Source organism: Schistocerca nitens, chromosome 9 (genome assembly GCF_023898315.1).
Source record: "Schistocerca nitens isolate TAMUIC-IGC-003100 chromosome 9, iqSchNite1.1, whole genome shotgun sequence".
Classification (NCBI taxonomy): Eukaryota; Metazoa; Arthropoda; class Insecta; order Orthoptera; family Acrididae; genus Schistocerca; species Schistocerca nitens.
Genome location: NC_064622.1, coordinates 431807909 through 431826482, shown reverse-complemented (window position 1 = coordinate 431826482; position 18574 = coordinate 431807909). Strand labels below are relative to the sequence as shown.

Below are 18574 nucleotides of genomic sequence, written 5' to 3'. Positions count from 1 at the left end.
ATATAGCGGCCAAGGCTGCAGTCTCTCTTCCTCGGCCAGCTATTCAGTCGCTTCCCTTCACCGATCTACGGAGCGGTTTATGTCGCAAAGTTGCTCAATTATGGCATGCGCATTGGTCAACACTTCCCCATAATAAATTGTGGGAAGTGAAAGCCCTTCCTTGCGCTTGGACCTCTTCCTCCCAACCGCGTCGTCGGGAGGAGGTGATTTTAGCTAGACTCCGGATAGGAGTCGATCGACATCTTTTAAGCGGCGATCCTCCCCCACTCTGTCCCCACTGCTCTCAGCTGTGGACGGTAAGACACCTTTTAATTGAATGCCCCTATTTTAATCCGTTACGCTCCCGTCTACAGCTATCGCCTGATCTATCGTCTATTGTAGCAGATGACACGCGCTCAGTCGACCGCGTTCTCCAGTTTATTAGTGACAGTGAAATGACGTCAGTCATTTGAAGTCTTTTTTGGGGACAACCAACCCCTTTCTGTAGTGGATTTTTAAGCATTCCTTCTGTTTTTAGTATCTCCAATTTTATGACTTTGTTCCCATTGCTGCTGGTTTTCAATTTCGGTTTTTTACTGTTTCCTAAGTCACGGGCTGGGCGCTAATGACCATAGCAGTTTTGCGCCCTAAAACCAAAAAAACCAAAAAACCAACTTTCCTGGAATGATTTAAGGAAATCGCAGAACCCCTGATTTCAGGACGGCCACACACAGATTTGAACTGGCATCCTCCAGAATACAAGTAGTGTGCCAACCATTGGCTACATCAGTCTGTGCTAACATTAAAGATCTGTTGGCATCCACAGCTCTGGAATGATAGTAACATTTATGTGGACAATAATCCATATGAGTATTCCATGAAGTGAGCTCACTGACAGCTGACAAACCAGCTAAACAAGCAACAGGAGTCATTGGAGTACCAGGCACGGGATTAAAACTGTGGCATCAAATTCTGCGAACTTGGAATCTGGAATGGCATGTTACTGTGACTCTCCAAAAACTTAGAGCAATCAAGGGAACCTGCAAGAAGGGCCATACATTCCTCCAGGACTTATGCAAAGATAGTATCATACTGTGATGACTATGTATCAACCACACCAGACTTACCAATGACCTAACTTTGTCAAGAGAACTCCTCTCAATCAGCTGCAGTAGTCGTGTCATGATCATCCATATTCTTGTAGTGTGTACCATGCTAGCTAATCTGATATGAACACTCAACTTGTCTACCTCATTACCTCTGGTACTTGTAGTTGATGGGTTAACAGCTGCCAAAGTTCTTTCTCAGGGAAGAAGATTTCATAAAAAAATTTAATACCTCCACCACTTTGTGTTGTTGGTAATTGTGGGGGTAACTCACACAGCAGTGTAGCCCAAGTGGCCTAAGGCTGTTTCCCCACAAAGACTGTTGTGCTTTTGAACTTTTGAGTATGTGTTTTAATTAACTTTTAAAATGATTAGCTCTCTAGTGCATATAGTGCTAAACATTTGACTCCGTAATTCTTCTTGTGTTTCAATGGAGTGTCAGTTTGACTGTGGTTTATTCTTAGCAAACATGCTCACAAAATTATAAATTAGCCAAATCTAAATAGAAAAATCAGTTCAATTAAGAGGGGAGGAGAAGGGGTAGGGGTATGGGTACTTTGCAGCTCACAGGGGTGCAAAATTGCCTAAGTATAGTTCTGACAATCTCAACCTGTGCTGTTGAAGAGTATAGTTTATGGTGGGAATTCAAAAATTATGTGCTGCTCTGTCTCAGTGTATAAAAGTCACTAGATGGTTAAGTTGGCAACACAGTACACAGGAGCTAATGTCAAAGCAACAACAGAATTAAGAGATCTGCTGAGGACCATCACAATTATCTGTGTACTTCATATGATGAGTTTGAGTAGTCTACATCAGAGTGGCAGATTGACATACCAGCTGATGGCTAAAATGCCTGTAGTGTCACACACAGATCAAAATGATAAATTTACAGTGTCAGAATACACTTGGTGAAGATATACAGTTAAAGGTGATGCAAAAATAATAAATTGGCCCATCAACTTCCATAATTTCCCATGATGTTGGTTGCCAGAAATATCCAGCAAACTGTGCTCACAAAAGTGCTTCCATCCCACATAGCCAAACACTGCCATTGAAAGAACACAAGGTCCTGACTGCCACCAAGCTCTATGGGACCTGCACAAATTCACAAGCAGTTGCCTCCTAATTTGCCAATGTGGGTGAATGAAATCAAATAATAAACTGCAATCCATGAAGAACAAACACCTCCAGTTCTGAAATCTAATCAGATATTTGACTTCATGCTACATTCCAAAATTGTAGGGACAACAGTGAAAGCAGTGAATTAGATTTAGTTGTTGTCCAGTAACAATGCATATGCTGATGGTCACTAGCTATTGTGGCTGGAAAGTTGATATTTTATATGGCAGGCTACAATCTGAACTTCATGGGAAATCATACTTAAAGTATACACAATAAATTTTTCCACTTGACTGTTAGTGAGCATAAGACAATGATATTTGTACTGGAGTGCAAGTGTAGCAAAAAGAGTAATTCTTTAAGCACTGAACAGAAGTTGCAGATTGAACAGTTTTGTTCACTCATCAAAGTATGATGAATATGGTTGCCTAATCACAATGTGATTCTGAAAAGTCAATGAAATTGGCAATCATGATGGACACAGATAGTTTAAAAGGTGCCACTGATGCCCGCATGTAGGAAATTAAGTGCTGAAATAGTTCCTCACATGAAAAGAAAAATTACTGAAAATTTCAGCTACTGAGTGTTGCCAATTTTCAAAAATCAGTTATCTGTCAATGATTGAGAATGACAGAAAATAGTTGCTTAACGTGTGTGATATGTTTTACAACTGCTCACAGTAAACTCTTTGAATTGAGGTTTCCCATTCACTGTGTGCAATAACAAGAGTTGGAAAGTCTGTCCATTTCACAATAATTCAAATGTGAAACCTTCCAGTTTAAGCCTTTTTTTTTTTTGTTCATTTGAAATGCAACTGACAAAAGAAAATGAAATGGGTGGTAGCAAAAACTGGGTATTAAGGAAGTTAAGGCAACTTATCAAGAAAAGTGTGGGAAAAGTAAGATGCAGTGATAAGCTTGAGTTGTTAAAATGATTAATATTTTTGTATTCCATGTTTTAGGAGTTCAGTCTGTTATCTTTCTCCTGCTTGCATCCCTTGGTTAAATGTGCTGCATGTGCAAAAGTTGAATTCTTAGACTTAAGTTGCTATGCTGACTGTTGGAAGTTTATTTATAGTGAATATTTAACTTTACAGTTCAGATAGTGTTTTGCGACCATTTTTCAACTGGAAAAAGTTGGATAGTACTGAAAAAGTTTTGAAAAATAAGTGTATAGCAACAATATCTAAAAATATCACTTAATTTTCAAAGACCCAAATGACTACAAACATTTCTTCAGTTGCCCAATTTTGTTTCCACCTTATGTGATTCTTTTTCTCAACCTTTTGTTGTGAAATATGAAACTGAGGATACTGAAAACCACATTTGTCTTCCAGATCAGAGATAAAAGCAGTATTTTCCATCAATGGAAAGCAGTATGAAGGTAAGGACAATGTATTTTCAGAAGTGAAAAGATATTTTAAAAATCATGATTTCCTTTAATATGTAAGGTTATTGGAATCAGCATAAATTTACCACCTGATGGATATTTCATGTCATTCTTTAGTATTTAGTTTCATTGTTTTCTAATACCATCAAAATATTAAAACAGCCTTATATTTCATTTTAAAGTGGACAGTTCAATTCCTCCAAATACATCACTCAATACTTACATAAGAGACTATGCAAACCTCAAAGGAACAAAAGCAATGTGTCATGAAGGTGGTTGTGGAGCATGCATTGTCATGCTTACAAAGAAACATCCTGTTAGTAAAAAGGAGCAATCTTTTGCAATCAACTCTGTGAGTATTCTGTTGCATGAATCAAGTTTTTGTACTCCAATATTGACTGTAAAAAATCTGAATAGTTCTAATTTTAAAAATGTAATATCATAAACTATTTACACTTACTTCTGTTACTAAAACTATTGTAGTAATATCTGTGTAAAATTAATCGTTCAGTGAAGAATGTAAAACTTTTCAGTGTCTGATGCCAGTATTTTCATGCCATAATTGTGCTGTAACAACAATTGAGGGAATTGGAAATGCAAAAATTGGTTACAATACAGTGCAGAAAACTCTGGCTGCATTCAATGCTACTCAGTGTGGGTACTGTTCCCCTGGGATGGTAATGAACATGTACAGGTCAGTGTATACTACTGTTCATAGTCTGATGTAAAAAAAATCTTGTAACATTTCAGAGAACATAAATGCATCTTCTTAGGAAGAAAATGACTCTTGAACTGCACACTTCAGGTGGAACAGGATGGAAATTCAAAATTTTTGTTGCAAAGCTCTAGAATTTAATTGTAAATGGTGTTTAGACCTTGTTTGTATCACCACTAGATTAATTTTTTAAAAATTAATTGGTCAGGCAAGAATTTCTGGTAAACACAAACAAGGCTGAAGTGTTGTCTGGAAAATTTTCAAGTTTTCTACTGGTCCTTCCAAATTTGTTGCTATTCATATAAAATAACATCTTGAGATTTTTTGTGTTGGTTAGCCTAGCATTGCTTGGCTTTATAGTATACTACATTTACTTGTATCGGCCTGTGTACTTGTTAATACACGTTGTTTGTGTGGTATTCTCACTGTGAAAACGTGACTAGTTTTGCTAATAATAGTGGAATTAAAATTATAAACTGCCCAGGCAAAATAATAGGATCCAAATGCCATTTTGTTTGGAGGAAAAATTGTGGAAACAGTGAAGAAACAAATTTGTGTTCATGTCCTAACTTAAATAGGTTTAATGCTACACCTAAAAAAGTTCCTTCCCAAAAGAAACTGAACAAGGTAAGGAATAAATATAATGCTCATAATAATGAAAGTAAAGATTTTAAAATAATAGCTATTTCTATTTTATCCCATGTTATGGAGAAATAGGTATTATGTGCCGAAAGGGAAGAGTGAAGGCATGAAATTAGAAACAAACTAGGAGAGATGCAGAGCTATAGTTGATCTGCAAATCTTGTAAATATAGTGTCATTTTCTTCATGTCCTATTAAAACTATATGATCATATTTCGGCTGCAGTAGAGGAAGCAATGTTAACTGCAGCTCCTAATGTAAAGTTTTAACTGCAGTGGAGCATATGCCATAAATCTAATATTGGGACTAAGCAATGTGCTGCTTTTCTCAGATTTAATAGGACATGAAGGCTGCAGCTATTCCTAAGTTTGTTTCTAATGTCATTCCTTCACTCTTGCCTTTTTTCACATAATACGTGGTTCCCCATAACATGGGATAAAATAGAAATAGCTATTATTTTAAAATCTTTACTGTCCTTATTTTTAGCATCATATTTATTCTTTGCTTTGTTCAGTTTCTTTTGGGAAGAGACTTTATGTGTAGCATTAAGCCTATTTCAGTGTTAAAAGTGAAGCCAGGAAGTAGCAGGAATGAAACTTTTTCAATGCTCAGAGCTATGTTATGTTGTCCAGTACATGATGTACTTTGAAGGAGAGTGCAAAGACTGTAATGAAGTTGTGGCATCCAAACCATATGGGAATGAGGTAGAAATAAAGAAACTTCAGTATGTGGGACATCGCCAGAAAAAAAATGGGAACCCATCTTCAGAAACTGAAGTTGTCATTAGGGAAAACTTACCAATTGATTTCCCATGACTAAGGAACAAGACTGACAATGCCAACTATAAAGAACTTACATTTTATGTGAGTCTTTTGCCCTTGTAGGCATTCTGTATTAATGTTGGACCATGTCTCTTTAGGCAGTTTGTAGTTTTAGTGTGTTCCGAAGAAGGCGTGGTTATCTGTGCTGAAACCTAGGTCAACATCCGGTTTCTATTTGCAATCGAGGCAGATTCTTTATAATCATTAAATTATTCACAATTGCTGATGTGCTGCAATGTTAAAAGTTCTCAAAAATTACATTCACATTACACACAGAGGACCTAGTAATTAGGTTGAGAAATGAAACAAGACCCCACTCCACATCAACAAGACTAGACTCTTCTTTCTGAAAGCTAAACAATAACTTTCACATGAAAAACTACATGAAGATTGCCCAACTATTTGATGCAAAGCACTGGTGACACATTTTTATAACATTGTCTATTCCTTTTCTAAACTAACAAATAAGCAAATTGTCTTGTGATTTTTTTTTCTGTATGCTCACATTATTTACAAAGAAAACATGACTGAGGATATAAAAATATTGTATGTGTCTAAAAAACTTTTTAGTGGCTCTCTTACTGGACACAAGATTTGCAAATTTTGAAAGATATTGAACACAAATGGAATTGTAAATTTTGTTAATCAATATTATCATTGTAATCTACTTTTCCCCATCTCTTTCCATATGATGGCTTCTGCTTATTAATATAGCATTTAATGTTTCACACCCTAAAGGCTTTCTTTCATGATTTACAAGGGCAAACAGCATAGAAAACTCTTAATTTCACTTACTAAACCATATATGCTTAGTTTCCATTGTATGAGAGTGAATGAGGTGAAATAAAGAAGTGATGAATTGAAAAGATAAGTTTTTAAATGTCTGACATGAACCACTTCAATGTTTTCAACAGTTTGCTCCAGAGTGGGAGAGATGTAACAATGGAGGATGTTGAAAATTCTTTTGGTGGTAATATATGCCGTTGCACTGGATACCGACCAATACTAGATGCCTTCAAATCCTTATGTACAGATGCTACAGCAGAGCTCAAGCAAAAGATTCCTGATATAGAGGTATTATAATAATTCTCAAATCTTCAAATTAGTGAGAGATGACAGGAATAATTTAGAGCATTAGAGTATGTTAATCATACTTAGGATTTTATAAATTGTTAGTAGTGTCATGACAGCAGTTTTGTGCTTCCCAGATTGCATTAATATTTCTCTCAGTATTGTATGTACTTTTCCTTTATAAATATATTACTGTATATTTGTTACTTTGTCATAAAATTCTTTGTGATTTTATCTTAGTCATTATTTGTTCATCCCCTCCTCCATTACTTCCAAAATCCATCTTGCAAAATGTCAGTTTCTTGAGCAGTTCTCCATATTGGTTTCGTGACTGCTTGATGAATTTATACAGGAGTATAATCAAGTATAATCATATTTCACATAGTAAATCAAATGTACAGCTCACAGAACGTAGTTCCCAATAAAATTCCTTTGTTGCAGGACTTTGCAGAAAAAATTTGCAAAAAGAATGGAAAACCATGCAAGAAACTTTGCACTGTCGAAAATGGGGTCTGCACTCAAACAGTGCCTTCATCGTTACACGTAGAGCTGCATTCAACGGAATGGTACAAAGTTGAAACAATCAACAGTATTTTCAGTATACTGGAGAGCAAATCAAATAAAAAGTACATGCTTGTAGCTGGTAACACAGGTCATGGTGAGTAAATTTTATGTGCAAAACAGTATGACTCAGTTCCTTAGTGGAGCAACATATTTAGATGAAACTAAGCTTTAAATCCCACAAAATTTCTCTCTCCCCTCCCCCATGCCTGCAATGGATGTTCTTCTGTTAACTAGTTACTAGTTTGCCCAAACCACACACAGATCTGAAAGGTGCTGTGCTGTGCATTGATGATTCATAGTGCTCCACATGTACAAACATAAATAACAATTTTGTCCCATTGGTGTGACCTATTACATTTTCAGTATGGTAATGTTACAAATAAAATTCTGTTGTGGTTATCTTAAGTACACACATCTTGTAGCACAGAATATATAAGAACTGGTAAAATTCATCATCTTGGACAGTAAGACAATAAATTGTCACATACCTTTAACTTTGGCAAAATATCAAAATCAGAAATAGAGAATGATAGGCCAATAATATGTTCAGGGTTTTTATATACAGTAATCTAAAATGGAACTAAACCATTTACACATTAAGGAAACTGAAAAATTTTATCAGCTAACTGTCAAGATGTTGAAGTTAGATTTCATAACATGGTCATGTCATTCCAAATAAGTGAAACTGTTGACATTTCACTAACTTAATTTAATTCAATAAATGCTTTAAAGAAACACAGGGGAAGTTCGTAATGAAACACATGATATATCCTAAGTGTGGACAATATTATGTAACATAGCCTGGCAGTACAGATTTCCATGGCACTTCATTCCTATAAAAATTGCATTGCTTCCCTATAATAGGGCTATATCTGTCTTAAGAAAACAAAAACTATATGGGGTATTGTGAAGGCTGAAACAGGGAAGAGATGCAAAGACCAGGACATCATTTTGAAAAACACACAATGTCAACATTAAAATAAGTCACCAAATGATGTAAACAATTTCATAAATGCTACTTAAAGTCGTAAATTTACCAATAAGGGAAAACCAGAAATTTCAAAAGCTACTTTTAGTCTGAGGGTAGATCCAATAAGCATGAAGTTCTAAGAGAAAAAGCTTGAAATTTAAAATATTGGAAATAGGTGAGGAGCCAGTGTTTGTCATAACAATGATAGCTCCACAAATAGCAAGGCCCTTGGCACACACAGTCAACTTACCATTTAGTGAAGGAATGTTTCTGGAAAGTCTGAAAATCTCAAAAGTGAAGGTGTTATTTTAAAATGGTGAAAAGTGTATAATAGAAAACTATTGGCCATTATAACTTTATCCAGCATTTTACAAAATATTAGAAAAATTGAAGTACAGACTCAACTAATATCTAAATTACAATAATTCGCTAAACAATAATCAGTATGGTTTCCAGGCAGGAAAAACAGAAACTGTAGTGATGTGCTACACTGAACAAATAATCAGAAACCTAATGAAAGGCAATATTGAAATAGGAGTAAATTTAGATATCTCAAAGGCATTTTATAGTGTCAGTCATCACATTCATTTAGAAAAATTAGATGCATTAGGTATTAAAGGGGATAGTGAAAAAGTTGTTTGAATCATACCTACAAAACAGAATGTAGATTGTAGGACTAATGTTGGCTCCCTCCAACAACAAAACAAATTTGGTATCAGATGCAAAAAAGTGGAAATCAGAGTACCACAAGGCTTTATTCCAGGTCCCATATTGTTGTGAACTCTAAAAATTATTTTGGGACATAAGATAACATGTAAAAATTATCAATGTCACCCTGCGCTTAGTGCCAAAAATGTAGTGAACTCAAGAAATTTTCTCTCTGCTGTTGGACATGAAATTACAAGCAGTTAACTGATGAGTTTCCCATGCTAGAAGACAACAGTTAATTGATATCAGTAATTAAATAAAATCAAAGATAACTGGTATGACATTAAGGTGTTCCTGTATGTATATAACATATTGCTTATGTGATCCATAAAATAAATGTATTTATATTCACACTGTTTCAACAAAACAAAATTACAAATCAGGGCTGATTTGACTGGGCATAGACATGACTCAGTTATTAAGGGAAAGGAGGGGGAATGAATCGTCTATCGTCTTATACTGCTGTCGGCATGCATAAGCTGCCATCCTTTCTGGAAACAAGGTGAATAGGTGAAGACCAGTTGCTATTGGAGGTGTGGAGGATGCCCAAAGCCAACAGATCCTGAATGGTCTCCTTCACACGCAGAAGTTCGGTAGCATTAAGGTGCCTGCCCTTATAATGAACAGGTAGGCTGCTGGTGGTGTGAATTCTATGACAAGTGCCATTACTAATGGCTGATATTTGCATATGAGGGTGAGCAATATGGGTTAAGAGGCAGTCAGTTCACTGTGCTTGGTGAACCAGGGCAGCATAGGTGGGGCATCGACTGAAGTCAGCAATGGAAGAAGCGAAGTAGGAGTTGAGCAGGCAGATGCATCTTGTAGATTCATCTGTGGTGGTGAGAAAACAGGAGGTGGAATGCCCAACACAGAAGCAGATTGGTGAGAAGACACTGTAGAGGTGTGTGATGGACAGCCTCGTTGCGGTTCTGAAGATAGGCGGTGTGTGGTATCCCATGCATTTGACAGTTCAGCAGAGAAGCAATGCAGGTGTATAGTGTCACTCTTGTTGTGGAGTTCATTGATTTGTGATCACATGTTGGACAGGTTAGAGAGTAATGCACTTGATCAGGGATGCACGTGTGGAAAGCATAGCAAAGGAGGCAGAGTGTGAAGTCTTGCTGAACTTGTGTGAGCACGGAACTGTAGAGCCAGACACGTGGTGGAGTGTGGTGGCCTGCAGGTCTAGTGGAAGTTCATAATTGTGTAGAAAATCCAACTCGATCACAGGTTCATCCACGTCAGCAATGTGGAAGCTCCAAGGGTAAGTGTGAACCGGTTATAGGTGAAGTGACATCTTGATGGAGCCATCAACTGCAAAAGGAGAATGAATGGCAGTGATCAAGGCAAGGGTAGGAGGTGATAGTACATCAGCAGCGTACTTGGCCAGGATTATGCTAACATTGGCACCAGCATTGACGAGAAAGCAGATGCCAGTTGACATGTCTGGCATAGAGGTGTTGTCGCTGGAGTGAGTGGTGCAGCATTGGACTATAGATGCCGTGAAGGAACGTGGCAGTACATGGCACCTAAATGTGCCTGCCGGTCTCATTTTGGGAAGCACAAGGTGGGAGGATTGCGGGCGGAGTCCCTGTAAGAAGCATGGAACCAGCACAGTCGATAGGCCGGTTGGCAGGGTGGTATCGTGTGGGAGGGGACTGCAGCTGACTACGTCAGGGCCAGTAGCCAATCGGGTGGCTGCTTGTGCATGGTTGGCAGCCTGTTGGCAGTACCTTCTGTAGACTGCTAGGTGGCAGCTCCTGACTGGCCACTAAGGCACTGCAGTGAGTGCACTGACCTCTGCCAGCAGAGTGCAAAACTGGAGGTACAGGCATGCCACTTGAGGCTGATGGAGATGGCATTCGTGACAGGCAGTGTCGGTGACAAATGATAGCAAAAGCCTGATCCACCACATGTAAACAAACCTCTAGTGGGTTGACGACTTGAGATGGTAGATGAAGTTGCAGATCCAAAGGTATCTTGACCATCCAGTGTACACAGAATGGTATCACGTAATGTTTAATCATCAGTTAATGCACGTATGCAGCTGCCAAAGCTGCGTTAAGAGTGTGGTCGTCGAGGTGCTCTTCATGAATAATGTGGTGGATAGCTTCCACCAGAGGGTGAGAAAGATGCTGGATAAGCAGTGCTTTCACTGTCAAATATTTGTGCGAGGCAGGCGGTAGGTGAAGCAAGTCACTGATGTGGTTCATAAGAGTGTGGAGGTGGCTCACTGGGCAGACAAAACGGGTGTCTTCCAAAATGCTGTGGATGTCCAGTATGTTATCCACTAAGGCAAACTAAGTCTTTGGGTTATGTTTCTACAAAGCAGGTAGCTCAAGAAACCTGCCGGGTGACACATGTTGGGGCAGTACCAGCAGATGGAGATCAGTGCAAACACAGCAGGATGCCTTAGGAAGTGCAGTAGCAGTGAACAGTGCGTCACCCGAGGCCTGCGTGGGGCAGTGGCCACTTGCAGCACACGGTGCACAGGGAGCGGGCATACAAGACGGCACAGTTTGTCCAATCTGCAAGCCCGACTCTTGAAGCTTATTAAAAGCGTTCATCTTGAAATGAGTGACAATAAACAAATGAAATGAGGGAGGGTAAGATTACAGGAATCAGTGTCAGAGGTAGAAGTAATTTCAGGTGTGTCACAGGTAAGTGTTGTTGTTTACTCTTGCTGTTTGTTGTATATTAATGACCTTGCAGGGAATATTAATAATAAAACAAGGTTTCTTGTAGATGATATTTATCTATAATGTACTACCTGAAAGAAGCTGCATAAATATTCAGTCACATCTTTATAAGCTGTTGAGACGGTGCACAGATTGGGAACTTGCTTTAAATGTTTAGAAATGCAAGTTTTGAAGCTCACAAAACTAAAAAGTGTAGTATCCGATGATTAATATGTCACCATTAGAATGAAACAACTCATACAAATACCTGGGTGTTAACACATTGTAGGGATATGAAATAAAATAACAATACACATTGTCATGGATTAAGCATGTGGTAAACTTCAGTTTATTAGTAGAATACTGGGATGTGCAGTCGGTCTACAAAGGAGATTGTTTGCAAATCACTCATACAACTGATTCTAGAATACTGCTAAAATGTGTGGGACCTATACCAGATATGACTAACAGGGGGTGCAAATGGTCACAGGTTTGTTTAATCTGCAGGAGAGCAATAGAGATGAAGGAACCGAACTGGAAGAGTCTTAAATATAGGTGTAAATTATCCCTAGAAAGTCTGTTAACAAAGTTTCAAGAACCAGTTTAAAATAATTACTCTAGGAATATACCCTCTACGTATCACTTCCACAGGGATTGTGAAGATCGCATTAGAATAATTACTGCAAGCGCACAGAGGCATTCAAACAATTCTTTTTTCAAGTTCTATGCATGAATGGAACAAGAAAAATTCCTCATAACCCTTTGCCATGCACCTCAGTGATTTGCACAGTATAGGAGTAGATGTACCTTAAGAAATTATTGAAAAATGCAGAACTTACTGTTGTTACATATTTGGGAAAAGTCTGGTAAAATCAGATTTGTGCTTCTGAAAACCAACCAAAAAGTCCTCAAAACGCAAAACACGCAAAACGCAAAACACACAAATCGCAAGGCACACTGTGAAACAGCATAGAACAGCCTGATAAATTTGAATGTTCAGGTGTTCATAAGTGAAAATGTGGTAAATCAGAAAGTTTTCATAGGACTGGACGAAATTTACAAAAACTTTAAAAAACATCTGAATGTGAATGGTATGAACCTATCTTTATTTGGAACACACTTGCAGGAATAAAACTACACAGCCACTGACTTGAATAAGTACCTATTAGTTCTATGTATTGCTGAAAGAGGTGGCTTACTAAAAATTTGGAGAAATAGAAATTTTCACATAGTAATGAAACATCCCAGTATTTTAAATGAATGCACATCTAAAGTCATTTCACTAGGATTCTTAAATGTCAGTTCTTTGTTCTTCTAGGAGAAACTATACAAATTAAAAGTAGCATTAGATAATGTGCGACTCAAATAATTCTTAATTGTACAGCCACTGCCAATGGGAACTTTGTAAATCCAATCAGCACATGGTATTTTTTCTGAACATATTCATACATATAGAACATTTATTACTGCATAATCACAAAATATCACAATTGGCATACACTAAAGAGCAATATGTATAAGCCAAGTCACATGATAATCACATAAAAAAACATACACAAGCATGAAATGGCACTATAGTTAAGTATTGGTCTCTGGCAGTATAGATACTGCCAATGGTGGACAATGTATGAAGTACAGTAAAAATAACTACCAAAATGCAGCTATGTCGAAAGATTGACATTTGCAATTTTAAATCAAATTAAAAATGCCTGATCTAAATTATAGTAACATCACAAAGACCTCATGTGTATTAGTTGAACTTCATAGCAATACTTAGAATTTACATTTCAGGTATCTTAATTTACAGGTGTGTATCGGAGAGATCCTGACATTGAAATATTCATAGACATTAGTGATGTCTCGGAGCTCAAAGGACACAGCATCAATTCTCAACTGATTATTGGAGGAAACATGACTCTAACAGAAGCTATGGAATTATTTTACAATATTTCAAAGACTAATAAAAACTTCAGCTACACGAAAGTGTTGGCAGATCATATAGATTTGGTTGCAAACGTTCCAGTCCGAAATGTAAGAATGGTAACCTTTGTGCCAACTACTATTTGTAGAAGTACAGAAATGTTAAATGTTGGTTTATCTGTTTCAGGCTGGAACTATTGCTGGAAATCTCATATTAAAACATGAGCACCCAGAATTTCCATCAGATATTTTCCTGATGTTGGAGGCTGTTGATGCAAAAATTGATATAAGTAGGTGCACGTCATACATTAAACTTAGTGTAAAATTCATGCTATTTTTACTAATAATTCCAAAACTGTTTAAAATGTTACTCAGTGTGACAAACAAATGTTCAGAAATTAAGTAGTTTTATTTTAATCAATAGACAAGAACTGTTAATGTTTCAACTTATCTTCATAGTTGACAAGACTGGAGCACAGACTGTCAGTCCACTGGAGTATTTGGAAGTTGACATGAAGCAGAAGATTATAAAGAGCATTACTTTGCAGCCCTATGATGATAATTATTTCTTAAAAACCTACAAGGTGAGTTTCCAATATCATATGGCACTTGCAGAGAGCAAAAGGCAATTTATGATTTGTACAGAAACTAGATGGCAATAGTTGAGGAGCATGACAAGGAAGCAGTGGTTGGGGAGTGAGACAGGGTTGTAGACTATCCCCAATGTTATTCAGTCTAATTACTATTAAAAACAGTCTTGATCACTAATTTATTTAACAAGGTGACCGGTTTCAACCACTACTGTGGTCATCTTCAGACCATTGAGTAGGAACCTCTTTCCTTGAAGAAGTGATTCTTCAAGGAAAGAGGTTCCTACTCAATGGTCTGAAGATGACCACAGTAGTGGTTGAAACCGGTCACCTTGTTAAATAAATTAGTGATCAAGACTGTTTTTAATAGTAATTATTTATAAGACATTGATCACTGTTGTGCCCATAATGTATTCAAAAGTTATTCAGTCTGTCTATTGAGCAAGCAGTAAAAGAAACAAAAGAAAAGTTTGGAGAAGGTATTAAGATCCATGGAGAGGAAATAAAAACTTTGAAGTTTATAGACACAATTGTAATTTTGTCACACACACAGCAAAGGATCTGGAAGAGCAGTTGAACAGATTGGACAGTGTCTTGAAAGGAGGATATAAGATGAACATTAACAAAAGCAAAATGAGGGTAATGAAATGGAGTCAAATTAAATCAGGCAATGCTGAGGGAATTAGATTAAGAAATAAAATGCTTTAAGTAGTAAATGAGTTCTGCTATTTGGGAAGCAAAATAGCTGCTGATTAATGAAGTAGGGAGGATAGAAAAGCTAGACTTGCAATGGCAATGAAAGTGTTTCTGAAGAAGAGGAAATTTGTTATTATGCAGTATAAATCTGTCGGGAAGCCTTTCCTGAAAGTATTTTTATGGAGTGTAGCCATGTATGGAAGTGAAACATGGATGATGAACAGTTCAGACAGAGGTTAGAACGTTTCGAAGATTTAGATGAAACTAACTATGTATTGAAACCATAACTTTTTAAGGTTCTCCTCCAAGCAGTTGAAGGCATTTTTCATTTCTGCACTCACTGTTAAATCTTCGCTTTGCTTTCTGGAATTTATTTAAATACCTAAACTAAGAGCACTTTTGGTACAGAAATTGGTTTTAACCATTACTTCTGATAGGAAGAAGTCATTTGGATAAAATATTTGACCTCACTCATCATAACTGTAACACCTTCCAAATATCTAAAACAAAAGAAGAAAAAATTAATTTGTTTTCCTTTGTTCACTGTTACTGCAATTCCTGAAAAATCAACTGTTTCTGATGCTTTTTAAAACTGTATAATCTTAGATTACTGGTTAAATTTGAACTAGAACTGAAAAACAAAATAACTCAAATGATGATTTCCTTGAGACATTCAGTGAAACAAATGTCCTACAGTACAGAAGAATTCATTCTTTGTGCTTGATGTTTAATGATATGACCCTTAATTATGTGACCCTGTAAAGGTAATTAAAATACCATGTACTGGCAAGCATGTAAAGATGCATAATTGAAACAAAATGTAAGTATTAATCATAAAAATGCTGTAGCTAAGGGAAGGTTTTCAAATTTCATTTCTGTGTACCTCATTTGTTCATACAACAAAATATCAGGCTACAGTTGTCAATAAAAGAATTTCAGATATGTGAAAGTAAAAATTAGTGAAGTTTTTTTTTTTTGAGCTAAATCTAAGTGTATTGAATAAATCTTAAATATCACACTGGTACATACAATTTATACATACACAGGCTAAATCACACATTGTAGAATTAGAAGTAAATTTGTCACACCAAAAACCAGCAGCTATGGCTACTGCCTCAGTTGTAGGAAGAAATTCTTCTCCTGCCACTAATTTAATAGTTGGACAGCTTAAGTAATCTGCAGTAATAAGACCCTTGTAAATGTCTGCAAGATCAGCACACATGCAAGGACTTCCTTCATCAGAACTATTAGGTTACTAGTACCTAACAATATGGTACTACAAAGGAGGGAAATTTCTTTGTTACTGGTGTCAAATTTGATTTCTGAAGACTACAACCAGGTTCTTTCATGGAAAGTATGGAAGCAGTACCAGAAGAAAATGCTTACAAATGCTGAAAACACATTGTATTGTATTGTATTGTATTTTTATTGGTCCAGGCAATCATAGTATTGTACAGCTGTACATATGACATTGGACAGGTCAAGAGAACATACTTGCAAGTAATTTTTAATAAATAGATTTTACATTATTTTGCAATGAGGAAGTTAGCTATCTTTAACAAAAAGTAAATACAAATGTTGTATGGTAAAATACAAACAGCCAATACAAATGTAATAGTAAAGTAGTCCAGTGTATTTCATAGACATGCACAGTATATAATTTTCAGACCTAATTGAACATGTATCATAAAATTGTTTACAATTTTAACCCCTTTCAAAAAAATGGTAAACTGCATAAAAGCAATGGTCCAAGAGATATTTTTTCAACTTACGTGTGAAGGCTCTTGGGTTATTTGTTGCTTTGATTTCATTTGGTAAATTATTATACATTTTTATCCCAACATTTAAAACGCTTTTTTGGTAGCAGGTAGTTCTGGACTGAATCATATGTAGGTCACATTGCTGCCTTGTTGCATAGTTATGAATATCTCCATTGAATTTTAGTGTGCAGTCATTGTTTAACAGGTATGACTTGACAAATGAGACAATATTATAAATGTAAGCAGAGGGCAGTGTCATAATGCCATTTAAATTATCTAATCGTATAACCACTGATATACTAAAGGTGTTCCTATTTTGGTCTCAAGGCCATTGTAGAGTAATGAGCAATTCTGACAAATCACACATGTTTATGATCTTTGTGTGGCCTAGGGGCCAAAACTCATTGAATGTTTTTATGTAATTGAAGCAGAGCTGCTGTTGAATGTAAATTACAAGCATATTGTCTGAAAGCTCTGTTCTGTGCACATAAAATGTAGTTTTAGCTTCTCATTATGTAATATACATGTCATTTTAATAAAATTCTGCTTTCAGATTATGCCTAGAGCTCAAAATGCACATGCTTATGTAAATGCAGGATTTTTATTTAACTTGGATATGAAGAATGTTGGCAAAATAATTTCCAGACCTAGAATAGTGTTTGGAGGCATTTCAGCTCAGTTGGTAAGCAGTAACTTAGTCACAATTTTGTACATAGTCTCTTAAAATGAACTATACATTCAGTGAATAATACTCAGGTACTAAGTATTTCATTAAAACAATCAAATAACAACTGCATGATTTATGTGTTCTCTTGCTGATGGATAACTTCACATCAAAATACATACTGACAAATAGTTAAACAAAATGGGCACTTAGCTATGCTTTGAAGTACAAAGACTTGTTCTGATAACTATGAAAACTTTGCTTTGACATTCAGTATGATAGTTTTGCATGACATTGTAAGACAGAGGCTGCCTTGAAATGGCAAGTTACAGATATGATGCTAAAATTTTCATCACACACAGCAACAAACCTGCTCTTAAGAAACTGGAGAGGAAAATGTGTTTCAAAAGTTTGGCATGTCATGCAATCTCATAAATTCTCTGAACTATACCAATATGTGTTGGCAGTGTTAACAGCACTCACTGAGTTGCTGTGACTGTTGGGTGAAGCAGTGTACTGATCAGTGTCAAGCAGTAGAGGTAGCACAAGGCAGAGTTATTTTACAAATCTAGCCATGCACAGCAGTTGCCCATGCCAATATGTGGCTCCAAATGGCTGCATTTACTAAATGTTAGTATGAAAACAAGTGACAGAACTAAAATTTGTATGGATTGTATTTAAACAGTTTCCCATTACATAACTGTTTGTCTCCCCTTGAATTAGGCTGAATTGTCTTCATTTTAAATTTTATATTCAAAAAATATAACTGCAGAGATGTATTCATGTTTTTGGTATGTCATAGAGACTAAAGTATAAGCTATTTCTTTGGTGGTGCATAGCAAGTTCAGCCAAAATTGTAAATTCGTATTTCATTAATACAATAATGGGTAACATGACATACCGATATAGTAAATGCGATCGTGAGAGTGACAAAAATTGACACAATGGTACATTATGCACCCACTCCCATACAACCATACAGTAGCTTGTGAAATGTGGATGTAAGTGAAAAGGCTGACTTAAAGGAGGACAGTGCTATTTAACATACAGCCACAAAGGTTATGTGGTTTCAGTAAAATACTGCAGTACAATTGAAGAAACTAAATTATCCTGATTTGTGGATGGTGAAAACATCTCAAACTACTTACAATCCTGCATCATGCACTACAATCATTTCAGAAAT

The 18574-nt window shown here is 36.4% G+C and overlaps 1 protein-coding gene across 1 annotated transcript in view; it reads left to right on the top strand.

Moving 5' to 3' along the window:
• The window catches only part of LOC126203472 (uncharacterized), a 151895-nt gene that overhangs the window by 56647 nt on the left and 76674 nt on the right, over positions 1–18574 (top strand). The window contains exons 2-10 of the mRNA XM_049937790.1: positions 3541–3587; positions 3776–3945; positions 4127–4287; positions 6685–6844; positions 7283–7499; positions 13569–13792; positions 13869–13971; positions 14141–14265; positions 17281–17409. Coding sequence (XP_049793747.1) covers positions 3541–3587; positions 3776–3945; positions 4127–4287; positions 6685–6844; positions 7283–7499; positions 13569–13792; positions 13869–13971; positions 14141–14265; positions 17281–17409 — 1336 coding nt within the window. The remainder of the gene's footprint in view (positions 1–3540; positions 3588–3775; positions 3946–4126; positions 4288–6684; positions 6845–7282; positions 7500–13568; positions 13793–13868; positions 13972–14140; positions 14266–17280; positions 17410–18574) is intronic.